At 40.9% G+C, this 26,998-nt stretch overlaps 1 protein-coding gene across 1 annotated transcript; it reads right to left on the minus strand.

Annotated features, from left to right (window-relative positions):
* Positions 1-930: 930 nt before the first annotated feature.
* On the minus strand, positions 931-26,615 carry ABCB7 (ATP-binding cassette, sub-family B (MDR/TAP), member 7). The gene is made up of 15 exons (XM_009871439.1): positions 26,544-26,615; positions 25,638-25,724; positions 20,953-21,072; positions 13,476-13,608; positions 12,783-13,051; positions 11,485-11,573; positions 11,314-11,401; positions 10,141-10,315; positions 9,166-9,323; positions 8,453-8,616; positions 8,152-8,281; positions 7,490-7,661; positions 5,893-5,996; positions 4,211-4,318; positions 931-1,478 (listed from the first exon to the last, which is right to left on the minus strand). Exons 2-15 carry the CDS (start codon positions 25,689-25,691, stop codon positions 1,260-1,262), a joined length of 1,983 nt encoding a protein of 660 aa, XP_009869741.1. The 5' UTR covers positions 25,692-25,724; positions 26,544-26,615; the 3' UTR covers positions 931-1,259.
* Between the last annotated feature and the right edge of the window lie 383 nt (positions 26,616-26,998).

The raw sequence follows: 26,998 nt of genomic DNA on the forward strand, positions 1-26,998 counted from the left end.
CCTTGGGGTCTGCTGAGCTGCTTCTCTCACACATTCTCATTCCTCTTTTCTGACTGCTGCTGGTGGTGTGACGTTCCCCCCCGACCCGTCTCCCCTTCTTAAACACGCTATCCCAGAGGGGCTACCTCTGCCACTGACGGGCTTGGCCTTGGCCAGTGGTGGGTCCACCTTGGAGCCGGCTGGCGTTGGCTCCGTCAGACACAGGCGAAGCTTCTGGCAGCTTCTCTCAGAAGCCACCCCTGTAGCCTCCCCCACTACCAAAACCTTGCCACAAAAGCCCAAGTGTCCTGCAAATGGCAACGAGGTTTCTCAACAGTGAAGAAGTTCCGGCTGTTGAAATGAGGAAATTATTATTGCAACGCTTCCAATATCATCCGGGTCATTTTCTCATACATTAATAACATAACAGAAATTTATGGAAGTCTTTATTGAATCTTAATTGCTCCCTAAGCCCACGACTGAAACAGAAGTGACTGCATCCTGCTCTGACTGCTGCACCAGACGCTGAGGATACAGAATCCTGAACTCGGACCTTTTCATTTAAGGAAAACTTGTGGTTCTTCGTATTTACTTACAACTTTTTGCATGTTTTCTGTGAATTCACACGTTTTGTCAATTCCAGATTTTTGCCAGCTCTTAGAAATACTGTTAGTTTGCTTTTAGGATAATACCACTATGTTTCCTGATAAACCAGTACAAGATGCATTCTGAAGGGCGAGATGGATAATTCCAACACTTCATTTGCTACTAGAAGCCTCTAATATTTTGTTGAGGCTTTTCTTATTCTTTACAAGGAAGAACATTTTAAACCAGAACACCACTGAGGAATTTAAATTGCTCACTAGCAAATGAGTTCAAATTAGCCCAATTATAATTAAAACATGACATATTTATCAACTATTAATGATGAGAAATAATGTGAATCAAGGCCAAATCTGTTTTCAGTTTAATAATCCACCTCAAGCGACTACCAGGAGAATTTACCAATGCCTAAAAACTGCCATAAATCACACTGGTTTTGAGAAGTTTAAAGTTCTTGAAAAAGCTCAGCTCTTGTAGATGCCACTGAATATTAGAGATTTCCAAAGACATAAAAATAGAACTCCTTTGGTTGAAATTATGTCCCTCTGAGGAACTGTAAAACCCAAAAACTGCAAAAACCCAGGAAGTTTTTGAAGCTGACTTAAAAACCAAGAGCTGCGCTTCATTGCAATCTTGTGCATTTTAACCTGTTAGAGAAGATGAATCCAGGACCACGCTTAGCACGAGCAGTTTCCACAGCCTTTCACGCTATTCATAACTTCCTCTTCTAGTTTCTTCCTTTCCTCCTCTTTGGACATCCGACTATTTCTCTCTTCCCAACGGGGATTGTTATGACTATTCAGTACTTTGCTGCTCTGCGTGTGCCACATTTCGGAGTAGAGGTTGTTAGGACTTGCAAGGAGGTCTGCGTGTCTACCGCGTTCCGCAACTTTCCCCTGCAAAAGAAGGGCAGTAAGTCAGTAAATCAAGGGTAGCAGATCTTCAGCAAGATAAAAAAGCTGCCAACACACAGGCCACGGTATTATAGCACAGATCATGGCAAGCGTTAACGAGAAGGATCTTGGGATACCAATAAAAGACTGACGATGTGGTACGCTGGGTTGGGCAAGACGAAAACAAGGGGCTATGGCGTTCTCCAACTCACACACATGGGAACAGCGATGCCTTTTGTCCATCCGGACCAAAACTTAGAGCCCACCAACACAGAAAGCTTCATTATCTAACCCGGAAGAGCTATCTAAAGCAAATGCAGACCTCTTTATGAGGAGGAAGCTGTTAAACCACTAGTTTAACAAAAAGTCACACAAAAGTACCAAAACAAACATGTTTTTATCTTTCCTTGATAACAAACACACGCTAAGAAGCTGAAAGCAAAGAGCACACAGAGAGGGATTTGTGCTAGAGGAGCAAAATACATTTAAAATCAAATCCTAAAAACTGTCAGTGTAAATTGTGCTTTTAGATGGGTGCTCAGTAACCTGCGCCATTGCAATTGCTGTCAGGAAAATCAAGTGAGCAGCTCAGTTCATCCGCGCTACTCTTAAGAGCAACGAAGATTTAATAATTATCACTGTGGAAAAGGGAAGGAACAGCCAGAGAGGACACCTCAAATCCTACAGACAGTGAAACAACGCTACTCCTAAAAAAAACCTGACTCATCTTTTCACTTTGAGATACACATTTACATTCACTGACTTTGAATTAAAATAATGTATTCATTGCCTGGCTGTTCTTTCTTTTGGGCAGAGATAGAATTGGACAGACAACGACGGGTTTTATCGGTGTTCTAAATTCTGACCTACCATTAAATCTACCTCCTTGTGACAGCTGCTGACGAGCACGCTGGGAAAAGATTTGGGTCTTGTCGCTTCTGTTACTAGTCATGCCGGGGGGATCTAACAAATGCACCCTTGACCAACATGAAGTTTGTAACTCAATTCTGCAGTTAAGTGGTTAATTTAGAGTTCACTGTAGGAGGGATTGGGCTTTTGAGTTGCGGCAGTTTTTTACTAACTCGTGATCAATCACTCAAACCGTAACTTCTCTGTTCAGCTTCACAGCATCAAGATAAACACCACGAATGAAACGTTTGTTTACTCCCTCGAGAATGACTCTGATTTTTACCTAGGGTAAAGGTGCTGAAATTGCGAGGACCAATTCCCCTCGCTAAGCAAAACTGTTCACAACCACCTCATCCCATCTCCACCGCCGAGCCTGGTTTATCCAGTCGCTAACTGGGCGCTCGTCAACCAAGCCGGGCTGACACGAGGCCACTTTCTGCTGAGTAAACGTCAGCGACGCCTCACGGAGCAGTCGGGCGCTGGAAGCTGCCTGACTCATTCACGACCTGCGTCCCGGAAGGGAGCACCCTGGCTGTTCTACACTTTGAGGTTGTGCTTTTATTTCTCCTGTAACAGTTACGCTGTAACACAAAACACACTCCTGGTAAGCTGTGAAAACTGGCATCGAAAACAAAAAGTCGCAGATCGTCTTACAACACTTTAAAAAAACCCCAACAAACAACAAACATTTGCATTTTTAACGTGCAGTTACGTAAAGGATACACCTTAGGAAAGGATTTTTTCAGTGAAAGCTGAAGAAACAAAGAGATCAAAACCAAGTAACTCCTCAGAGCAGCACGAGTGATTTATTCCATTACTTCACTCTGAGATGGCTATACAAATCTCAACTTCATATGAAAGACAGTTGTGAATTTCACAAGATTCTGTCGTGGTTCCTCAAAAAAAATCATTTAACACACTGTAGGAGTAATTTATTTTCTTTCAGAGATGCTTATTTTAGTCACCAAACACACCTATGGTCATAAGCACATAAACAGCAACTTAAATGAATGCAGAGATAAATTTAACATCTGCCAGCAGATTAGAGCGCTCTATTTCCATCCATTAAAAGAATAACTATAAAGCTATAATAAGGGCACTTGTTTACTGCAAATCTATAGTCAGATATGGGGAATAGTAAAGAAAATGGACTTAGGGCTGACTGAATACGAGGTAAGAGCTGAACAGTGATATTAGTAAATCAAATGTTGGAACCTTTTTTTTTTTTTCTCTTAGAAGAGAAAGGGAATAATTACACTTTTCTACATGTATAATAGAGAATGGTGTTCAGATTTATAACATAATTAGACTGAACAATCCTACAACAGTTTTATCTGCATGAAAACAGAACACACCGTCCTCTCTCTTTCCATTGAAAGACAAAACAAAACAATGGATGCACGTGAAAAATAGACACTGAGTAATGAGAATGCAGCATAAATTGGGGGAGCACATTAGGAAACCGAATCTGACAGAAGTATGTAGTAAATTAAAAACATGTAATGTTAAACCAGCCTCAGAGCATCACGTGAAATTTGTCATAATCTCCAGAAAGAACACGTAATGAACTGAATTACGCAAAAGAAGTAAAAACACAACATACAAGAGAGCCACACGTGTGAGTTTCGGCAACTGATAAACTGTTGAGCTGCAAAGAGAAATATGGAGAAAGCAAAGCTTGGGCTAGAATTTTCTAACATGGTCCATTTCCAAAAGACAGAATTTCCAGGAAGAGTGGGTATAATATCTCACAACACACACACAGAGTCTCTAAAACAAATGCTGCCGTTCTGTGAGAATTCCACATCCCCGAGCGATCGTCTCACCTGATCCAGCACGATGATCTCATCCGCATCGACGACTGTGGACAACCTGTGAGCAATGAAAACCGACGTTCGGTGCTTCACCATGTTCCTCATGGCACTGAGAATATTCTGCAAGATTAAAATAGAGATAAAATTCTTACATACTCTTAGGTGGTAGGAAGAGAAAGGAAGTGCTGTCTGGAAATATTCAAATTAATGTAAGTTTTTGAGAAACCTCTCCAGTACTGCTAGAGCTTCACAGGAAGAAACAGCTCCAAGTATCTACAGAAAAAACAGAAGAATCCCAAGCATGAAATATTTCAAATTGCCAAAAAAAAATTGTATTCACAGAAAAATGCAGACATCCCAAGAGGCAAAGGAAGCAAAGTGCTACTTGATCTCAGGAGAAACCTTCCTGCACAGCCATGCTGCAAAACTAACACAACGGCACGTGAAAACAATGAATTATCATCCTACTTGCCAATCAATCAGTGAAAGTTAAAGAAAAAAAAAAAATCCCTCTCGGTATCATGTCAGCATGAAACAAAGTTAAAGCAACGCTGGGAATTATCCATCTTTCCACTGCTGCCCTTGCCAGCCGCCTTCCACCTTCCCCAACCGCACTGAGACGCGAGCAGCACGAACTGGGAGTTCGTGCCTCGCTACACTAACTCAAGTGTCCACTGTATTGTCCTGAAAAGCGCTTGGGTTTGTCAGAAAACGTTTCGATTTCCAGACATCATTTGCAGAAAGGGCTCGTTTCCATTTACTGCGTCTTTAAAGCGCAGTTCTGCTGTGAACCTTTCAGCTCTGCTTATGATTCTCGCAACAAATACAGCGAAGCAAAAAAGAGAAAGAATTCAAGTAGAGATCTGGAGATTTGCGTGTGCTCTGAGCATCCCTGGCCCGGTGAGGAAGCTGTCCTAGGGACTGCAGGGACACGCAGTTTGCACTCCGATTTCTTCGTAGCTGGAAAATGAAAGTAATTTAGCGATTACAGGTCAATAAATCCGCTCAATGATCTGCGTAAGTGAACAAAAACATAGCTCTGGCTCAAGTTTTTGACGACATTAGTTTGTGAAATTACTGCTGGTGCCGAGAGGTGTGCGTTTAAGCAAAGATGGAGTCATGGAGCCTGATGTGGCCACTGCGGTAGCGTCATGACATGTATGTCATGACGCTCAGATGTTTCAGGGCCCTTCCTGTGGAATAAATACAAATTAGTACCAGCACTGCAGGTTACACCCACCTGCTCTGCATCTCAGGAAGATGCTGCGCAACAAACAAGAGGTCTTCTGTCCGGCATTACGCCAGAGTTATTTGTAAGACTTTTTAATCAGTGCTAGATGTCATCTAAACACCTTTTAAAGCGGACTGAAAAGCTTCACACTTTGTGGCCACGTGAGATATTTGCAGGAGTTTCAAGAAGTGAACACTTAATAGCCAATGGGACCCCAAGAGTGTAAAATCGACAATAACCCCAAAGACAAAGCTGATATTCTTCACTGTGCCTCAAGGTAGACAGACTCAGGATCTCTGCTCTGACCTTCAGCAAAAGTGCTCAGACACACCATCTCTTCATAATAATAATACCAGGAAAATGCATGACAGCAATCCGACAAAAAGAACAAGGAGAAAGCATCAGACTCACACATCATTACACCACTTAAGTTTTATGTAAATTTTTTTTAATCCCAACTTACCTCTTCTGTAATTGAATCTAAAGATGATGTGGCTTCATCATAGAGAAAAATAAGTGGTTCCTTTAACATTGCTCTGGCAATCGCAACTCTTTGCTTTTCTCCTCCTGAATGGGACAGGAAAGAGAGGAGGAAAAAAAAAAAGTTACAATTGTGATACGCTAAATTCAACAGTGGACACAACTAATTTGAGGGTTGGAGGTTTTTTTCTGGTTTTTGGGTTTTTCTTTACGCACATCATAGTTACTAAGGATAAGAGTCTGTACATGTTACATAAGATATCACACAATGCAGGTAACTAATAACGATCTACAGCAACTCACACTATACACCAGGGAGTACGTGCTCATTTGCCCGGTCTAAGCTATGCCCTGTTCAGTAACTTTGCACAAATACACTCTGTTTTCTCTTGCAGATAAGCAATGCTCTGCCTGCGTCTGCTGTATTTGATTCCATGCATCCTGCACATCCATTTTTCCTCTTTCAAGTCCCTCCCTGAAACTCATCTCACTTTCCACCGCATAATGGCCCAGATTTAAAGTATTCACACCAAACAGCTTTAACCAGCAACTATCACGGTACAAAATTCAGGAGAATAAGAGACTGAAAATCACCTCCACTGTGCAATCTACCGCTTGTTGGTTTCTGATGTAACCAAGTTTCAGACTAGTTTCCTTCTTTCACAATTCTCACAGCCAACATCTACTCAAGAATAACTCAAGACAACTTCTACAGACAGGAAAACAGGTGCATTTGAGAACTCAAAATCTGCTAAACATTTGGTGTGCAATGCAAACATTCCGCACTTGTGCACCTGCCCTCCATTGTTTTATTAAAGTCTTCAAAGCCTTCCATTTAATAGTTATATTGTTGTTAACGTTCCGTTCCTACCAGGAGAGAACATGCCTTAATAAACACTGATCTAAGAAAAGCCCCCGGGATACGGTGGACACCTTGGCTCCACATTTCAGCCTAAAGCTGCACGCGCAAGCAAAAACACACAGAATCAAACTCCCCAAGAGCTGAGCACACAGCTGCGTTTAAGATTAATTAAATGCACAATCCGAGGAAGCCCAAGATGAGCTGACATTTCTGGGAGCATCAGCCCTTTCACCATGAACAGGGGCCAAAATGTCCCCGCTGCACCAACACAGCCCGTTGCCTGCTGTACTCTCGAGAGGAAAATCAAAACGCTGCCTCCCTTGCAGCTGTCACAAGGTCAGATTTAAGAACTCGGGTTTGGAAGGTCGATGCACATACGTCAGCCGATCGCATCCTCCATGCAAATGCCACAAGCATCAGGTTCCCAGTTGCATTCCCACGCATCCCACAACCCAAACACCTCACGAGAAACATCATTTTTGCTCAGACGCAGCTACACGCTGACATACCAACTCATTTAATGGTACCCCCTGAAAACATATTCCTTTAAATACCCTGTAGGCTACAGTTGCCTTAAACTACAGATCTTCGTATCAATATTTAGCCTTACTATCACATTATAATGTAAATAAGCTCAAAGCAAGCCTGAGGAATAAACTCTGCACTGAACTTTGAGAGAGCCACAGATTCCAAAGGACTCGTGCGCTTAAGAACCTACCCGAGAGCTTGAGTCCTCGTTCTCCAACCTGAGTGTTGTAACCATTTGGCATTCGAAGAATAGCGTCGTGGATTCCTGCCAGTTTTGCTACCGCGTACACCTCTTCTGGCGTCGCACCGGTATTGCCGTAGAGCAGATTGTAATAGATCGTATTGTGGAAGAGAACAGCATCCTGCGTTTACGGGAACATTAGGTGGACCAAGAAACCATGAACAAGGGTTAAAAAAAACTACCATGAAAGAAATCAATATGGAAATAGCTTATATGTTTCTACAAAGCCTCGAGGTAAAAGTACTTGGGGAAATTTCTCAAAAATTGAATTTATATGTGTGTGTGTGTGTATATATATATATTTAGGACACAAAATGTATGTCATGCATACTTTTACCACTTCGCTAACTCATTATGGGTGGCAATCAATTATAGAGCTGGAGGCAGTTTCTCATGAAGAGGCTTAAACACATTTCAGAAATTGGATCTATCCGATGATGCACATAAAAACCATAATTCCTGAGGGGAGGCGGTGGGGGACAAGAAGCCTGGTGACTGCCAAAGGAACTAGACAATCACACTGCATTAGGATCGGCCTTCATCGAACCAGTGTCAGAATACTGAGAATTCCTGTACAATGGGCTCTTTGGGGAGAAGGCCACGCGGTTTACCTGCGGTACAACTCCTATTGCCTTCCTCAGGCTTTCCAAACTGACATCTTGTATGTTCTGGCCAGCAATGTAAATATTTCCTTTCTGAGGTTCATAGAAACGAAATAATAATCTCACAATTGTGCTTTTCCTGAAATTGAGAAGAAATGAAGTTAACATTACATTCCCAGCTCGCCATTTACAATCTCGAAACGGAACTGATGTCACAAAGAAAACTAATAAAAAGCGAAACACAAGAACAAATGCATTTAAGAAACAAAATTCTGCATCAGGGACTGGCGTATTTAGTCCATTTACCCACCCTGACCCACTACCTCCTACAATGGCCACTTTTTTTCCTGCGGGGACTTCAAAAGACACTCCAGCAAGGACTTTCTGTCCCTCCAGGTATTCAAAATGCACATTATCAAAGGCGATGGCAGCAGTCTGTGGTGTGATCTGCAGGGGTGGAGCCAGCTCTTTGTCCTATTAAAAGAAGAGTGCCACTTTATATGCTGCCTGGGACGTACCTCAAGCAGTTCAATAAGCTGAACGGTCCATTGCCTCGCTCAGGAAAAGGCAAATAGACACTCCAGCTTGAGTATGTTGAAAATAATTATGATCTGTCACACAAGTGAAACTGGTTTGTTCCTCCTTTCCCCCAAAGAAGGGAAAAATTTCTGCTGTAAACACTCTGCTTCACGACTTCTTTTGCGGTAATAAATTCTGCACCATTAATTACAAACAAAAATTCAAGCACTAGGCACAAATACTTAAAATAAAAAAAATCTCTGTGCAAACACAGCCTCTGTGAAGCAACCTTTGCTGTCACAGAAAGGTTCTGCAAGAAAAAAAAGCAGCTGCTATTGCACGAACAGCGCTTAAAGAGGAGCCAGAACAGTATCCTCACACGACAACTCATCCTCGAATAGGAATTAAAGCCAGAAGGTAACAAACAGGGTGAAATGACGGCATTGCCAGCAAAAACCCCCAGGAAATTACCCAGATACTTTAGGAAAATAAGCTACTACTTACTTTGATTTTAGTATCTACGCTGAGAAGTGTAAACAAGGTATTCATATCGATAAGGGCTTGTCTCGTCTCTCTGTACACTGTTCCCAGGAAGTTGAGGGGAAGAGAAAGCTGGAAGAGCAATCCATTCACCATTACTAGATCTCCAACAGAAAGGCTGCCTTGAGACAAAAATGGATGTGAGAGAATAAAAAGACTTGAAGGGTTGTCTCGTTAGGAAGCACCAAACAATTTAAAGAAAAATAAGACTCAAGTCTAGGTTCTTTTAGCTCATTTCTAAAAGTAGATGTTTACATAGTAAACAAAAAGCATTCCCAGAAGATCAGATTTTATATAGGAAGGTGCCTGAAATGAATGACAACGTTTGTGTGGGTTTCATTTTAAAAAGATCTAACAGCACCTGGAAAAATAAGACAAGCAGCGCGTCAGGATAGTCAAGAAAAACATCAAATTATAAAGTTGTAAATTCCACAGAAAGAAGGGAAACAAAGGGGCCCGAAAAACGTAGAAGGAGAAAAACTAATATATGAAAGCAAGGATCTGGAAGGACACCCTTAAATACAACCACAGACAAATTCAAATCCAAATGACAGAATTTGTCATGATCAAGAGAGGACTTTCATACTCTACACAATGGAGCCGATAAAACATCCAGCGAGAACCTCTGGGCAGCTTCCTATCAAATACGCTGATCAAGAGAAAACTCAGGAGGACACAGTAGCTAAAGGTAAGTGCTGGGTCAGTTCAGCTCAAACAGGCCCAGAAAGATGATTTAAAGCCGTATTTCTACCACCCGGCTTAAAAGTTTTTCCAAATTTTCTTAACGACAGCCAGAATCCGCACCTACTGACTTATCTATTCACAGGGTAACTCCTCTACCTACTGCATCCACCAGAAGTTAATTAAAATCAACACTTCTATAATGGATGAATTAAGGGAAAAAGAGAGCAATTTTTAACTTCGAGACAGATGAGTTACCTGCAACAATGCCCTGGCTCGCGAGCACCATGATGGCCGTTAAGCCAATGCTAAATATCGCGCTCTGCCCAAAGTTCAGGAGAGCCAACGTCGAGGTAGTCTTCAGGGAGGCGTTTTCATATGTCTTCAAGAATTCATCATACCGTTGGGCTTCATATTTTTCATTATTGAAATACTACGAAGCACACAAACAAAGGAAATGTCACATTCTCAAACACATTAGGTTGTGCATTTAACTAGTTGGAAAATGCAGCGTAAGCGCACTACGTGCACGGATATACACACAACCCCTCTTTAACACTTCTAACAACTAAAGAGGAAAGAAGATAAGAGATTAGTGAAAGAAGGTAAAAACCATCAGCAAATCCCTGCCCATTCTGCACTGGGAGAGGAGATATTATGGAGATTCCGACCATCCTCGTGTTCTGGTAACACTGGGAGTCTCTCTCACGTAACTTCTACCTGATTAATGTCAAAACCAAACACAAGCTGCAACTAGGCGCTAAGAAGACGAAAAAATCACGTTTTCTACATACTAAAACATCCTTGTTACTGTGATGATGGCAAATTCTCTAGAATAGCACTTTCCACACAACATCGGCTTCTGAGTCCTTCACAGGTAACTCCACTGCTTCTCACCCCAGTTCTAGCTCTCCAGTTAAAAGCAGCACAGCACATCCATGATCCTGTACAATTTCTAAGGTGCCCACAGGATTTTTTTAATGGTGGCAGTAGGAGAACCAACAGGGGACTGTTCTTTCTTGTGAATAGTGCAATGGGGTGCTACAAACCACAGCAGGTAACGAAAAGGGTACACATGGTCGTTTGAGAAGACAGTACGTTGCAGGCTGCTGTTCAGAAGACAATTTTGCAAACAAGGGAAAAGCAAATTTTCAAGCCTAAGTTTACATTTTGCAGGAACTGACGGTCAAGACGATTCAGTCATGAGAGCAACTTCGCACTCTTCATTAGCAAATGGACTTTTTATTTTTCCAAGCACAACTGATAACTTTCATGCTATTCTGTCAACCCCACGTAGTACTCTTCAAATGAATCACGTTTCAAAAGTGAGCTACTGCTCCAAATACGTCGCTCTAGAAAAGATGAATCTTATGACTCATTTTCCTTCGGCTGACAGAAGACAAAGAGCCCAGTAATGAAGACTGGTCTTACCTTCACAGTCTCATAATTTAGTAGCGAGTCGATCGCAGCGTTGCCTGCATCGTTATCCGCTTTGTTCATTTCTATCCGAAACTTCGTCCTGTAAAACGAAGGCTTAATGCAGTCAAGAGTTCAGGGAGAGATAACACTAAGCACCCTGAGGAATCGGAGGGTGAGCCTTACCTCCACTGTGTAATTCCTATCGTGAACGCTGCGTAGGCTCCTAGCGTCCCCAGGGTTACTAACGCAAACTCGGCACCGCATTTGTAATACTAGTTAAAATACAATTAAAAAAAAAAAACAAACAAAAACATCGTCACGACTTTGAAAACTTCACCGTCATCTCAAAATTACAACAGCTTAGTCCTAGACAAAACTCTGAAGATTCTTCCCACCGTGCTCCCTGCTCTGAGAAGCTTAAGACTAAAACAAAAGGAAAGTAGCAAGGAGAAGGGTATAGATAAAAAGTCTGGAGGAGATAACCAAGAGCTAGTGTAGAACATCATACCAAAAAGTTATTTTTGCCATTAAAATCCATAAATGCTGCTGATGTTTGTGCTGTCATCGCAAGTAAGCATTTGTTTACATGCTTTTTGAGTGCATTTTGAAAGAAAGCTGAAGACTGCAGAGGAAGAAATAAATGGCTGTGAAAAAACTATTTATGAAGCGTTTTCTCTCCTTCAGGGTACATCAGGAGAGAAAAGCCGTGAGAAGAAAAATGAAAGCGTTGTGGCAGGCTGGCTGACAGCCGGCTTGATTTGCAACTTCCAAAGGTTATAAAATTTAACCCAACACCAAGAGGGGTTTTAACCCATATTGTTACATTCAGATTTGACAAAGTTCTTCTAAAAAGAAGGGGAATAAACAAAGTTCTTGCTTGTCATTTAGTCTAAGTTAGATAATCAAGATTCAATTTTTTAGCATACAGATACCCTAAGATCCCGATTTCAAAGACAGTAAGAGTGATTTATAAGAGGTTAAAATTGAGCTTATTAAGTTTGAAACCTGCAAGAAGCAGCTTATTTTCTGAGAGCTAATGTTCACTTTTAAGTTCTGTATAAGGTCAGTATTCAGAAGAGAGTCAACAATCACTCTCTCCCCTGTCCTCAACACGTGGACACACAACATTCCTGGACTGCCTCAGTATTCACCCACACATATTTGGCACATGTACGCCCAAGTTTACTACCCTGACTTCATTTTGTCAACAATTCTGAAGAACAACGTTAAAAACTATCCACATAAATACTACTGGCTGAAGACAGGCGTTAAACGTGAAAATAATTTCAAAAGATGCCGATTTAAAGTAACTAATACTTGAAAATTATGGATGGTTGTCCCTTGCAGTAGTTGCTTCCACAATCACCTGGTAAATTCTATTATTATTATTATTATTAACACTCAGTAAACGTCAGTAGAAGAAAAATCAATATATTATTCCTAAATGAGACAATTGCAACTGATGAATAAACACCACTTACCAGAATTCCACTGACTAGCGCCACTTCAAACATCGTAGGCCCCAAATTAAATACCAAAGCACTAAGAACAAAACTGATGCCTCTTGTTCCTCTGTCGATGGTTTTTGACAGAGCTCCGGTTTGCCTGCTTAGATGGAACGCCAAATCCAGGTTGTGAAGGTGCAGAAAAACATTCTTCGCTATCCTTCGGATTGAATTTTGTGCTACTTTCCCAAATACTGCATTTCTAGCTTCATTAAACAAGGCTGCCCCAGCTCTTGAGATACCATCTAAAAAAAGACAAATAAAGTTTACAAAACGAGAATCATTAAATTTCCAGCTTCCCTTCATGCGTGAAATTACATTAGACTCACTCTTTATATATTTTCAACATTTCTAGCTCAAACGTAATTTATACTTAATTGGTCCAAAATTTTACACTATTTTTCATTGACAAAACCATCGCGCACACATTTTAAATCAGTTTCTTTAGCAGCTGGTAATAAGAAAGGGGAGGATTTATACTCAAGAATCATTTCTGTAAGCATTATTTTCTTCTTCTTCCCATTGCAATACCAGAAGCAAGATCACAGAACGCTGGAAATGGATATCAACACAGAAATAACTAGGAAAAATAATCATCCCAAATGCTCTGCTACCCCGCGCCCTCGCAGGAGAACGTTAACTCTTGCCAAATTGGAGAAAAGCACTTACAGCCGATGAGAACAGCCGTTGCCACAGTGGCCACTGTATTCGGCGCAGCGCTGAGGTTGAGGACATTCCCAGAGACCTGGTTGAGGTTGTCTACTGCATATTTAAACATGAAGGGAACCAATATATTCATGGCCTAAAAGCATAAGAACACCGGTTAGTCCCTAAGCTCTAAAACACAGCTGTGTAGCGTGACCAGCTCTTCTGAAATTGCTTTACTGTTCCATTTAGTTCTTTACCCCTTGGTGCAGGTGAGATGGTGCTCTTGATTTCAAGCACAATATTCTCCATCCTATCAAGTCTTTACCTCCTGGGGCTGCGGTGCTAGTTTGTCTCTCTCAACAGCTCCTTTTAAACATTAATTTCTACCCCCCCTCAAATCGTACACTGCAAAGCCACAAAAACGGAGGCTGAGCGCTCTGGAGAGCAACGGCGAGGCTGGGAAACGAATCAAAGAGCAGACGCTGCATGACCCGTGCTTCCAGCGCGGCTAAATTCTGCCGTCGTTACACGTTGCTTGCTCTTTGTGCCGCAGGCAATAATCAGCACAAAGAACTACTACCGCAAAAGAAACAACTCGCCCACCTTTTGCTAACACGGCATCAATCGAGATGTATTAACCCAAAGCTCCTGCAAAGTCAAAGTTAATCTGTCCTTTGCCTTTTCTGACTGTCAATATTGAGTATGTGCTTTTTAATTTTTTAAAACTTAATACTTTTTGATTTTTAAATTTAATTTTTAAATAATGCTTCCCATTTGCAACATCCCTTTGAGCATTAACTTCCTGCCTGCATCAGCCCCAGCGTTTGGCAGCGCAGCACACGGGACCTGCCGTACAGCCTGCGAGACGCTACGAGCTTCCAAACCAAACGCCGCCGGCCCGGCTGCAGGCGAACCGACAGCACGGCACCAGATCGCTTCGTACCAGCACCACAACCCAAACGCGTCCCCTCTAACAGTGGGGTCTCCTCCACATACGAAAAGCAAGACAGCGAGATACGTAAACAGACTCACTTAAGATCTTTTTTCTTTGCACAACTGCAGCCTGAGAGACTACTGAAAATCTTAAAGAAACCATAGAATTCTTGTCCTGTTGATGTTCCATTCTTACATCGCTCCTTCGTGCCACCAAGAAAAGAAATTTACCGTCAAACTTCACTCACTTAATGGAATTAATTAATTCAAATCGCTTTTCACTGTTAAGATTTGAAAATGAAGTAGAGAAGTTTAACAGCTGAACCCACGATCTTATAATCATGGCAGATGTTAAAATACTTTACGATGAGATGACTTTGCTTAAAGTTGGGGCTTTTTCTTCAATATTTGGAAAAACAAATTGTGAGTAGATGACAAATTATCTTACACGAGAAGAAACAAAAAAACGAAAACAGATTGACGAAGATATTTCAGCTCTCTCCACCAAATGTTTCCTATACCCACTTAGATGTCAATTGTATTTAGGGACGTCTGTCAGAGCTGAAAGGCCAGTGAAAAAAAAAAGTAAATTAACTGGATAAAACCAGGTTTCAAGGAAAAAGAGTGTTAAACTTTTTCACAACTTCAGTCCAACCTGAAGCCGGAGGACAGGCTTTTCCTAATTACAGTAACCACCCTGGTCCCAACTATTCCAGAGTGTTGCAGATTACTCTAAGTTGTGAAACCACAGGTACTTCTCCAGGAGTTTTAAAAATCCTTCTTTTAACTATAGGATTAAAGAAAAAAAAAAAAGGTTTTTTTTAAATGTTCCGCTTATTTTTTAAATTGTTTTAGGCAAGTTTTAAATGTAAATGAGGAAGGAATCCATTTTCTCCTCTTCCCTCCTATGTCTCCCCTAGGAAATACACTAAGCAGGAAAAAAAAATTATCAAATTCTCAAAATAGCATGATCTAGACACCTCCTGAGAGAAGATAGATGAGATCTGAGAGCATCTAGGAGAGTTTATTATTGGTTAGTTTGTGACTGAAAAAAAGAAAACAGCTGAAAGATTGGGTCCTACTTGAAACACGTTCTTTAGAAATTTATCCAGCGCAAACCTGAGAGGTGTTCAGCAATAGCTCCCCTTTCAATAGATCAGAATTGTGGAAATCTCCATTAAAAAAAAAAAAAAAGGTAAAAAAAGAAAAAAGCCACACCAAGACTAGCATTATCTGCAGAAAGCCAACAAATACCATCAAACCGGCAGCATAAATAATGTCTGATAACTTCAATTATACCCCGCAGACGAGCAGGTTACCGCCATTACATGCTTAAACCTTCAGCATAAAGCCCCACAAAGAAGTGACGATGCATTAACAGAGATTTTGAATCTTTAGAATACTGAAAATTCAAATCCCCCTTTCCCTTCCCTAGTCTCATTAAAAAAACCCCTTCATTTTCCCTTCAGAATTCCTGAAACTCAATTTTTTGGTGGCATTTTGTCCTTAATAAAGAAGAATATAGCACCGGGTGTGTTACGGCGATGGCCAACCCGACTAAGAGCAGATCTTCCTGCGAGAGACTGCTCAGTCAGAAGTGAGGATATTGTCATGCAGATTGTCTTGATTTGCTGCAGATTCTCACAAATCCCTCTGCGGGGATTTTACTCTTCAGCAGACTCTGTTACACTACAGGTAGTTGAGAAACAGAACTACCCGGATATTTTAAAGGCCATGGAAAGAAAAGAGAAGTGTTCCTTAAACCGCAGGTCTCCACTCGCAGTTAATTTAACCGGTAACAGCCTACAATTTTGCAGAAATGTCGTCTTTTACATCCATCTAATTCTACCCGATAGAGTTTTAAATGAAATTTAAAGCCTGGTCTCAGGTTATAGTTGTTCTGACTCCTGGAGGGTAAAGCCAGAACAAGGCAGCCCAGTATTGTGTTTCATTAACAATCAAGACAGCCTGCTTTCCAGTAGGTTTTTTTTTTAAAAGAAGAGTTAATCTTAGAAAGTTTATAGCGAGAGATGAGAGGCCATTATTAGAAACAAGCCTTTCCTACTCAATTTGTTAAGTCAATGAGATCACGTTCACACCAATGGAAACAAAACTTCAGATTTCTGCTCAACTCACAGCTGTCCCTTAGTAGTCAAGATCTCCCGGCGCAACAAAAATCTTCAAGCGTACCCACAGCACCGCACGCTGCAAAAAGCTACCACGTCAAACAGGTGTGTCCGCCTCGGTTTCCCTCCTCTTCTTAACGCCTGAAAGTCTGATCACAACTCTCAGGGGGGAAAAAAAAAAAAAAAAGACACTTCTACTATTAATTTGTGCATTTTCCGTTTCTAATTTTGAATAGCTCATCCTTGCCTGAATTTACTGGAAAGCAAATATAGCGCTTGGGAAGTCATCTCGCCTCCACTGCCCACCCTTACCAGCGGGTTACACTGTGAACGTGACACACCTAAAGGAGTTCAAACGTGGTTTGGGTTTTTTCTTAAATGAGTGCGTTGTTTTAAGCTGACAGCGCATCATCATCTCTATTCCCTTGAGGAACGACACTACTTTTAAGACAAACAGGCTTACCTTTCATTTTGCTCTTACCAACATTTCTTGTTCAATAAAGATGATGAATTAGTGACAGGCTGAGCCCCAACAACTGGTCTACAGCGAACTCTTCTCTTGCCAATAATTCAGTGAGAAATGTTGACATGAATACGACTCTGGACCAATATAAATGTACAAATTGAACAACTTTGGTGGAAAAACTCGCTAAAGAAGCTACAAAATGGTCCAAAAGAGGGAAGAAGCATCTGGCTTAAACACCTTCTTTGAATTTAACGATGACCTGAAACATACTTTTTCCAGTAAGAGAAAAAAAAAATTCAAAATGAAAAAAATACTTTTCACCTTAAACTCCTCAAAAAAAGCTATCACTTTCTGAAGGTTTATTGAAATTATCTAACTCCATCTGAGCCCACGAAAAGGGCTCAAACACCAAGATGTGCTCGGTCTGTGACCAAAAGGCCAAAGCCCACGACACTCAGCCAGACGTGATGAGCCATTTCGTCGTATTTATGTGTTTAACCCAGCTTCTCAGAAGCTCGAGTGCTTTTTCTTCTTGTGGTATAGAAGAAAAAATGAGAGAAACAGAGAAGCATTTCTCGTACATACCCCAGTAGAGAATCAAAAAGCAGGAGTGGGAATGTGGAAAAAGATAAACCAGGTGTGTAGAACCCAAGCAGGCTAGTCTACGTCAGAAAACATAGATAACGCCTCGTGTACTCCTCTCACCTGTCTTCCTGCTGCATCTTTCAGATCACACACATCTAGATAGGTTATAAATATTTAAGGTGAAAATTTAAAGCACGTCATAACACAACAAATCTTCCAAGGGGAAAAAAAAAAGACCTAACTAGCCCTAGAGCAGACTCCGTCCTGTCAGCTCCCAGTTGTAAACCGCTGTACAAACAGCTCACTTTGAAGGCGAACAAAACTACTAGCGGTTATGTGCAGACAAAAAGGAACCCCCCCCCCAAAAAAATCACAATAATTTGTTCAATGACAGGCAACTGGGCCCCACAAAAGGAGTCAAGACAGACTGTAACTGCAGGCTCTTGAGTAGCTGCACACAAACTGGCTTTTGTTTTGAAATTGAATTTTACTGAACCGGAAGATTTAAAGAGACAATTTATTTCTCAAGCAGCAGGACAAAGAGCTACGATCTCCAGCTTTTTTTGTGTTCAGTGAAACCTGGTGTGAACTCCTAATTTTTTTTCCTGCGGCTGAGGATTTCATAACCCCCCTCTCCGCTGCGATTCCTTTGAAGTTTTCTTAGAAAAAAAAAAACACACTCTGAAGCCACCCTACAGCCTCTGTCTCAGAGAGTCACCATTTGGATTTTTTTTCGTCTAACCAGAAGCTCAACTTGATAAATACAGAGGTATAAAACCTCAGCAAACTCTTCTGTCAAACTCGGAGTAAATTGGCCCAAAGTCCTACACAAGTATTTTGTATTGGGGAAGGTGATTAGCAGCAGGATCATTTAGTTCTCTATGTGAGAGCCCTTAGAACAAGCAGCCTTTGGATCAAATCCGTAATAAGGATGTGAATCCCTCAGATGCTGACAAGTTCATAGCGAACAAAGAAATCGGGCCAGGGCTGCAGCGAGGAGCAAGACACGCTGACATTCTTGGGCTGACACAACTCTATAGCAGAGAACCCTGACCAAACCGCTTGTGTGGTCTATCAAGCAGCCGGTAATTAACCTCACAAGCAATCAGAACAAAAGGCTCCCCAACGGGCTAATGAGGAAACCCTAGAGGATTATGCACGGTGCAGGCAAGCTACAGGTAAACTCATTTGTATCTCATTTTCTCTGCGACAAAGTGACCATTAAGTTTTCTCTGGAAGAAAAGCAGATGTTCAGGGCTCAACGACAGGACAGACTCGCTGTAGTTTTGCAGCAGAGCATGGCATGTCACTTAGGCAATCGTAACTAGGCGCATCCTTAGTACACAGAAAGCACGCAGGAATTGAAGAATATTTGCCCCACCAGGGAAGAGTGGACACAGCTCAGGAGCTGAGGGGTAACTTGTTAAACTGCAGTTATTCAGAAGTAAGCGTTTGAGTTCTAACACAGCTTTGTTACGACAGAACCCGAACAAAACAAAGAGCATTAGCAAAGGATAGCTAGAAGACATCCAGGCAATTTCTCATTCCAGCCAGTTATAATATATATTCTGTAGAGAGCTTGGTCTGTATCTCCCCAGTGAAACCCTCATTTGCCAAAACAAACATTCTCACAAAACACTTCTGCTTTAACAGGCTTCTCCGAAAACCTGCACAAAGCAACAGGTTTTCTGTTCTGCTTCTGGGAATCTGCTCTGGACATCACGGCTGCCTTGTACAGAATCTGAAGCAGGAAATTTAAGAGAACACTTAAGAGAGGGATCCAAACATCCAGTTACTTCCCCGAAGAACAATTAAGTGTCCAATTTTCTGAGAGGGGAAAACATCTCTCCCAGTAGAAATACAACAGCTCTGTATCACACCAAACGCAGAGCTATTTGTAAGAGTCAGACATCCCGGCCAGCAATTTTGGTTTTATTACACCCTAGAAAGCTGCTTGAAACATTAATGGATTTCCTAAAAGCAAGGTGCAACGCTGCCACATGTGGAATTACATTCCAGATTCATATTCACCGTCATATTCATATAACGCTGCAAATTAGGAAAGTGGAGTGAAAAGTAGAAGAGAAAAAGAAAAAAATACTTCCAACTTATTTCAAAATTGTCTTCAGATTATTAACAACCTTACTAATAAGAGGCTTTTTGAAAAAAAAAAAGACGAGAGCGAGATAGAAGAATTCTCATAGCCATCTGCTAAATGGGATATTCTTAACTACACATCACTTATACTATTACTGCGAGGGCAACTTCAGAGAACAGAATCTAAACGCTCCTAGCATCTGCGTTGGGAGCAGATAGTTTCCCAGACAGTGTTTAGGTGTAATCGAAAACCTTGCTGTGGATTTCACACCGGCATACAAAAGCGGGAGACGTTTACTTGTACAGACCTGCCATGTTCTGCACGTGTCACCGGCATTATCAGCAGCAGCACAACTCAAAATATCTGCAGCAGACAGCACCAGCTCGCACCCGATAGAGCGCTCAGGAGAAAGAGCTGCAGACCCAAAGAGGCCTTTCCTCTTCAGCTCCAGTAAACGCACACGTTTCTCTTCCAAGGGCTCTTCTTGCAACACCTACACAGCTGAAATTTGTTCCTCTCACTCCACAACACAGCGTTGTTGCTCAATGTTAATGAATTGCTACTGCAACTTGCTCAAGTGCTAAAATTCTCTGTTAAGTAGCACCTACTTCAGCTTATCCCAGCAAGATCTAATACACAATGAAGTAAAGGTAAGAGCAGTCCTCCATTGCAGAATCCAAGGACTACAAGAAAAATCATTTGAAGGAAAGCATCGTTCAACATAAAAAATGAAGTTATACAGCTGCTTTCATATTAGGACACCAGAGCAGTCCCTGAAACAACAGAAATTCCACTGTCATTCCACAGAGAAACACCAAGGAAAGACTGGAGCTGCCATCCCCTTTTCCAGAGCACGGGCAGAGCTGTGAGCAGATACCACCATGTGGCTCATGTTCAAGCTGAGAAGGAGGGACAGAGCTCTGAAGAAATCCTGTTTGACAGATACAGCACCACACAGGAAGACAAAATCTGAAAGCAGCCTTTACCTCACATTTCGCAGAACTTGGAATTTAAATGATTACTCAGCAATGGAAAATCCTGGACGAAACTGATGCGAGCACGAGAAATAAAAATTCTGGTCATCCCCATCACCTCCCTAACCACACACACGCGTATCACTTGTGTACACACTGTTAAACAGCCCAAGCCATTATTTCTAGCACTACATGCTCCTCACACAGGAGATTGACATCTTAAGATCACAAAAGCCCTGAAATAACAAAAAAGAAAATTATTCCTTGTCCGAGCTCAGATGAGCAATACCTTGTACAACAAAGTAGCTGTTCTTACCTTTGCACTTGCCAAAAACCCCAGAGATATGGCCACTCTGGCTCGCAGGTCTGGTCTGTCTTTGGGCCACACGTAAGACAACATCGCTCTGATAATCTTTTTGGCATCTATCTCCTTCAGCTTTTGGAAAGAACAAGCAAAGGGCACTGCATTATAAAGAGACCCCAGGAAGAAAAATAACAGTACAAAGAAGAATTAATTCTATATATTTGGATCCTTTCTGTATTTTATTTGATAGGCAACAGACACTTCACAGTGTCTCAGACTAGGACCGCATATTAAAATTTCAAGTCCTGGGTTTTTTGGTTTACATCCATGACAGGCTGTTAAAAGAGATAAATTGTTCTTAATCCACATGTCCTCAAGAGCACAAGTACAGAAAGCCACAATTCACCAGAGCTGAAATATTTCACAGAACAAATAAATTGACCCTTCTTTTTTATCTTGTCAAGATTTCTGTTTTAATAGAGCATAGAAACAACAGCAGGGAAAATGTAAAAAGTAAAAAAAAAAAAAATGAAATGACAAAAAAACAAAACCACAATTCAGTTAAGTCTTCTTGGTAAATAACAGGGGTTTTGGTTTATGGCTTTTGGAGGATTTTTTTTGGGGGGGGGATTATTTTTCTGTTGGTGGTAGGTTTGGTTGTATTTTTTACAGCAATACAGCTTATTTCACAGATGGCTAGATACCCATATTACTTACACTTGAGCTATATTCCACTAAACTCCCAAGTTAATGTATTATCTAAAGCCCAAACCACCCATCTAGAATAACAGCACAACAGGAACATACAGCACAAGTATCAACGACTTGTTTTTCTGTGTTGGCTACCTTGGGGTTCACTTAAAAGACATGAAAGTTATCTAAAACAGCAAGTAGCAGCTAATCTCTCCATTTCAGGCAATATTTTGTGAGGGGGTGTGAGCAAAAAGTTAGTCCACACCTTTTCAAGATGACTTTTCGTCACCAAAGTCAGTAGAAAGGGGCAGTTTTAATATATATTTTACTTTTCCCTCATTAGGCTGTATACATTAAATGCTCCCTCCTCAACATTGAGGATAAAACAAATTAGAATAGAAACTCTATGTTAAGGTCCAATGTGAATGAGCAAGAAAGGAATGTTCTGTTAAAATTAAGTCTGCTGAGGCAACCAGGGAAGTCAAGCCTTTAAACGGAAGCTTTTAAAAGCACCACAAAATTAATCTCAGTGTTTCTGGTCATAGCTTCAAGGAAAACCAAAGGGTAAAGAGATACTGCATTTTGGCAACAACTGCAAATGTACTGAAGCATTACACAGTATAAGCACATTTTTTTTTTTAAAAAGAAAAAGAATATATGCAAGATCTGTATGTAAGTGAAAAGAGGATGCAAAATTACTTTTGTTGAGTCCTACTCACTCAGGAGATCTGCTGCAGCATATACATGAATCTTTCCATTTGAGCCAAGGATATGCATAAAGAGCAGTTCAAACATTTGGAAAATATCTTTGATCACCACTTACAGGTTAAAAGGAAGTTAAAAAAAAAAAAAAGCATCACATTAACACAACAAATACTAGTGCAACCAAAGAAGTTCTAATTATATGTTGCTATTGGGTAATGAGACTTTGCACCGAAAAGCTATTAAAGAGAACAAAATACACCGGCTGCAAACAAGCAACCTATTTCCGCTTCTTCGTGGCTCTGAACGGCGACAGAAATAAATCCACTCGGAAAACCAGTCAGAAGCAGCCAGTCATTTGCCAAAGGCATTGCAAAAGAACAAGAAGAACTATCAAAGGAGATGCAAAACGCACACATATTACATCAAAGTTTACCATGAAATAAATGTTCCTGTTGTACAGAAACACGAGTTGAAAATGGTTTAAATATGCAAGTGGCAACATTAGGAATTAAAATGAGCAATCTGTTTAATGGACTCAGGCCCTTTTCTGATTCTCTGTGGTATGTAAAAAGGTTAAGAGATGCATTTATTTCACCTCCTTTTAAGTGGCAGCAATGTTTTAGATTTCCTTCCAAGGCCTGTTTCTACAGCAATGGAAGGAACGGAAGATAAAGGACTCTAAACCTAACACAGCAGGGAGCAAAGAAGAAAAGTCGTCTCTTTTTTCTGAATGCAGCATGTTTCTAAAACGTGCAACCAAACACTGAGGATTACTGCAAAGGAATGAGCATCAACCATCTTCCTGTCCCCTGTTCCACCCAATCTCATCCAGGTTCTGGACCTTTCAAAATACCTAAGGAGGGGAAAAGAAGAAAGTCATCCTTCCTCCAGACAATCTCCAAGATTACCGAGCCTTGCAAAGCATTCGCTGGGCTGACCCTGTGACTTTATGGATAAAACCTCTGCCAGGATGATGAGCTGTCAGGAGCATGATGGAAGCAAAAGGCAGTTTCACTTGCATTTAAGGTGTCACTGCTGATGAAGGAAAAATGACTCGGTTCTGGCTCTCTGTGTACTCCCTCACGAAGCCGTATCATCCTCCGTATTGTACTGGCACAAGCTGTCTTACATCAGCGCGAGGTTATTCTCTCCAAACCACCAACAGCTTGCTTCCTCCCCTGCTTTTTCCTCTCTTTGCAGCACTCGATCGTGCAGCCCCATCCCATTTCTTGGACCACCCCTGGAGCTCCTGAAACACCTTGATGAACCAATTCAGTTGAGGAAACAGACAACCCTTCAGTGTTTGTTGCAGGGTTTCATCTCAGTAAAAAGAATCAAAAAAAATCCGATAAATTCAGCAGCATGACAAAAAGCAGAGGGGCGTTCCCACTGTTTGGACACATTATTTTTCACCTAGATCACATTTGCTTATGAAGGGTGTTCCCACTGTTTGGACACGTTATTTTTCACCTAGATCACATTTGCTTATGATCTGACCATACACTGACTTCTGTAGCAAACTACTAAGGTGAGGAAGCGGGTAGGATTCTTTTTTCAGTTGCCTCATCAGCTTAAGTAAATGTCAGACCAGGGCCTGAATCTTCCTTCCACACTTTGGGAAAAAAAAACCTTCTGTCTTCACACTACCCGTTCCTCCGCAGAAGGCAAGCAACGACCAGCAAGCTGAACAGCAACCGAGTGAAATCGTGGTACGGGAAGGCTAATTTTTAGGGCTCCATTATAACTATCAGTCTTTCCATAAAAGAGTAATATATGTCTGCTTAGCGACAAGTCAGGCATCACAGCTTTTATTCCTGTCTGTTCTGTGTACAAGAAGATTAACACACGCACCAAAAAACAAAGCCAGCAGAAGTAAATACTGCCTTCAGTTGCAGTATTCAGCACATCAGCCACTGCTGCAAGCAAAAATGACTTTGTAAAAACACTGATGTGGAAGCTTCTCTCATCTCACAAGTAACTAGGAAGGTAACGTGCCCTTCATGCTCGGTGTTTATGCTTTAGCATTCAGTCCTGTATCCCCCCAAGCTGCTGTAAAAAGGACAATTTAAAACATCAGTCTCAAAGGCAGTTTCCAGACCGAACAGGCTGGCTTGTCAAAAAAATTCTGAACAAGAGAAAAGGTGTAACAGAGCTGACGTGTGTATTGCCTGCAGTTTTCCTACAAGCATAAGCCCAAGGGAAAAAAAATTCTCACGTGGTAAATTTGATGCCAGGACTTTTACACACTGAATACAAGCATGAGCAAGTGCAAGCACCGCACTTGTTACATCATGTTTCCTTCCCTTCACTTCTGCTCAGAACCTTTTGGCTTTTGCACCCCACGTTACTCTTTGGTTTTGGCACTCTTGAGGCATTTCACCTCCTCTACAGGTAGTTCTTGCTGCCTTCTCCTGGACAATCCTGAAGAGTTGATATTTGTTTAGTTAGACAACAGCCTTAATTGACGATGTCCCATATTAATTACATTATCGTTTCATTTATTGGAAGAAAAAAGTTCCAAGATTGGAATGTCACTGGAATATTTACACAGCTCAGCAGTCAAAAAAAATAATCAGCTGACACCAGAATTTCTGGCTAACATACTCCTAGTGAGCTTTAACGTTAAGGAACGTTCCCCACTCCTTAGTATTACCGGTGTTTTGCAATTTTAATCATGCCAAGTTTATATTGTGCTGTTTTAACCAAAAGCTTGCCTCATTTCTAACTGTAATCATTTGGTCTAATAAAAGATTCTGCTTCTCCTTACGGACCTATCATAATTATTTTAACATGTGCTTCCTGAATACAAATACAGTCAAAGATGTATTAACATTAAAGCCAAATAAAAATTCATGAAGTTTAATTACTTCTCTCCCCTCCTCACTTCAAGTGTAATTTTACCAACCAATGCACTAACTTGTACCCACCAGCTGATTTCTGCCATCCTGAAGGTCAAGTCATAGGAAATATCAAATAACAAACCACAATAAATTACAGTGGAACCCTCTTACCATTAAAAAAAGAAGTCTGACATACCGCCAGCCAATTTCAAAGAAGTGTGTGACACTAAGATTGTATTTTTATTAAAACTGAAGTACTTCAATGTAGTGATTTAAGAGCTAGGAAGCCTACATCAACAATTAAAGAGTGCCTACTCCGCTACAGTGTTCACACATACACCAATACAGCTTTTCACAAATCGTTGCTTGAGGTCTTCAGTTACTTTTCTTGGAGTGGGTGAGGAGACAATCTGATCCCATTTTATGTAATGAGCAATACTAATTAAGCGATTTTTTTACCCCTTCCTTTGGATCCGTGTGAAGCCCTCCACCTGCATGACCATGCCAACACATCCTCTTCTCTAGCAGCCGCCACCTCGGCAGGATCTGTGTGAAAATGAGAAGTCAATTTGCAAGAACCTCAGGGAACATGCACGTAAATAAAAACCAATAGGAAGAAGAGCCATTGGTCTGTTTTTCCTTCCTCATTCTCCAGCTGTATCAGCTTGCTTTATTAAAAGATACTACCTCTCTCTAAAAACCTTGCCTTGCTTAAGGAAACAATAATAAGAGAGAGACTATAAATCTAGCATTAAAGAGCATTAGGAGCGAAAGACAACAGACGCTTACAACGGACACCTAAAAACTGAAAAGTAGACTAAAGAACAAAGAAAAGAAATGTAAAAGACATGTACAGGTGCAGTCAGGAAAAGAACCTGCTTATTAAAAACAAATGCTCACTTCTCTTAGCATGCGGCCAAGGATCCCTGTTAAATAAATATGGAGAACATTTCTGAATTCATTAATGTGCACAGATGTAGTAAAAAATAACTCGCTACCACTCCACATTAGTCCAGATTAAATTTCAAAGTCCCTGTCAGAAAACAACAGACCTGTTAAAGCGTTTAAACAAAATGCAGACTCTTTTTAAAAAGGTCTGCTACATGTTAACTATTTCCAGATTCAAATTATGTAAAAGCTCTTTAGAAACCTCGTTTTATGTAATGTGGTTTGATAGCAGACCTCAGGGTTTCCCAAATCAAAATGTCACTTTTCAGAGTTTAAAGAAAAATATTATAGAAAACAATCTAAGCAGATTTCATGCCTTGAAGTCCCAATGACCCTCAAAAGATATCAGCTGCTTAAGTCAGTTTTATCAGTGGTTATTTTTCCATAATTAAAACAACAGAAGCAATTTGTACCTACCTCTGAAGCCTCTAATAACTGCCTGGAATAATCTCCCCCCAGACGGTGCCATGATCTTTGCTTGCAGACTGGTGGAATCTACAGAATAAAAAGGGGGGAAGAAAAAAAAAGGTGAAAATGGAGTCATGCAGAACATGCATTTCACAGTCAGAGAATATTCATCTAGTTTATGTAAACAAGCATAATACGAAAACAAGGCAGATGGCTGTGTGCTTTAACAACTGACCACAGAAAAAGAAAACCGGTAGGCAGCAGTTGTGAAATAAATCACATTCAACCATTAAAAATGCTAAATGACAAATGAACCTTTTCCTTCCCTGAATGCCCACTCCCATCAGACTTCATTTCTTTTGTACTATGAAAGCCCAAAGTTTTCCCTTTCGTCTCATTTTAATTTTCTCCCAGGTTATTCCCTGACTTCTTCCAAATGCCCTTTTGTTCTGGTTTTCACTAGG

This window comes from Apaloderma vittatum, unplaced genomic scaffold (assembly GCF_000703405.1).
Source record: "Apaloderma vittatum isolate BGI_N311 unplaced genomic scaffold, ASM70340v1 scaffold22376, whole genome shotgun sequence".
Taxonomy (NCBI): domain Eukaryota; kingdom Metazoa; phylum Chordata; class Aves; order Trogoniformes; family Trogonidae; genus Apaloderma; species Apaloderma vittatum.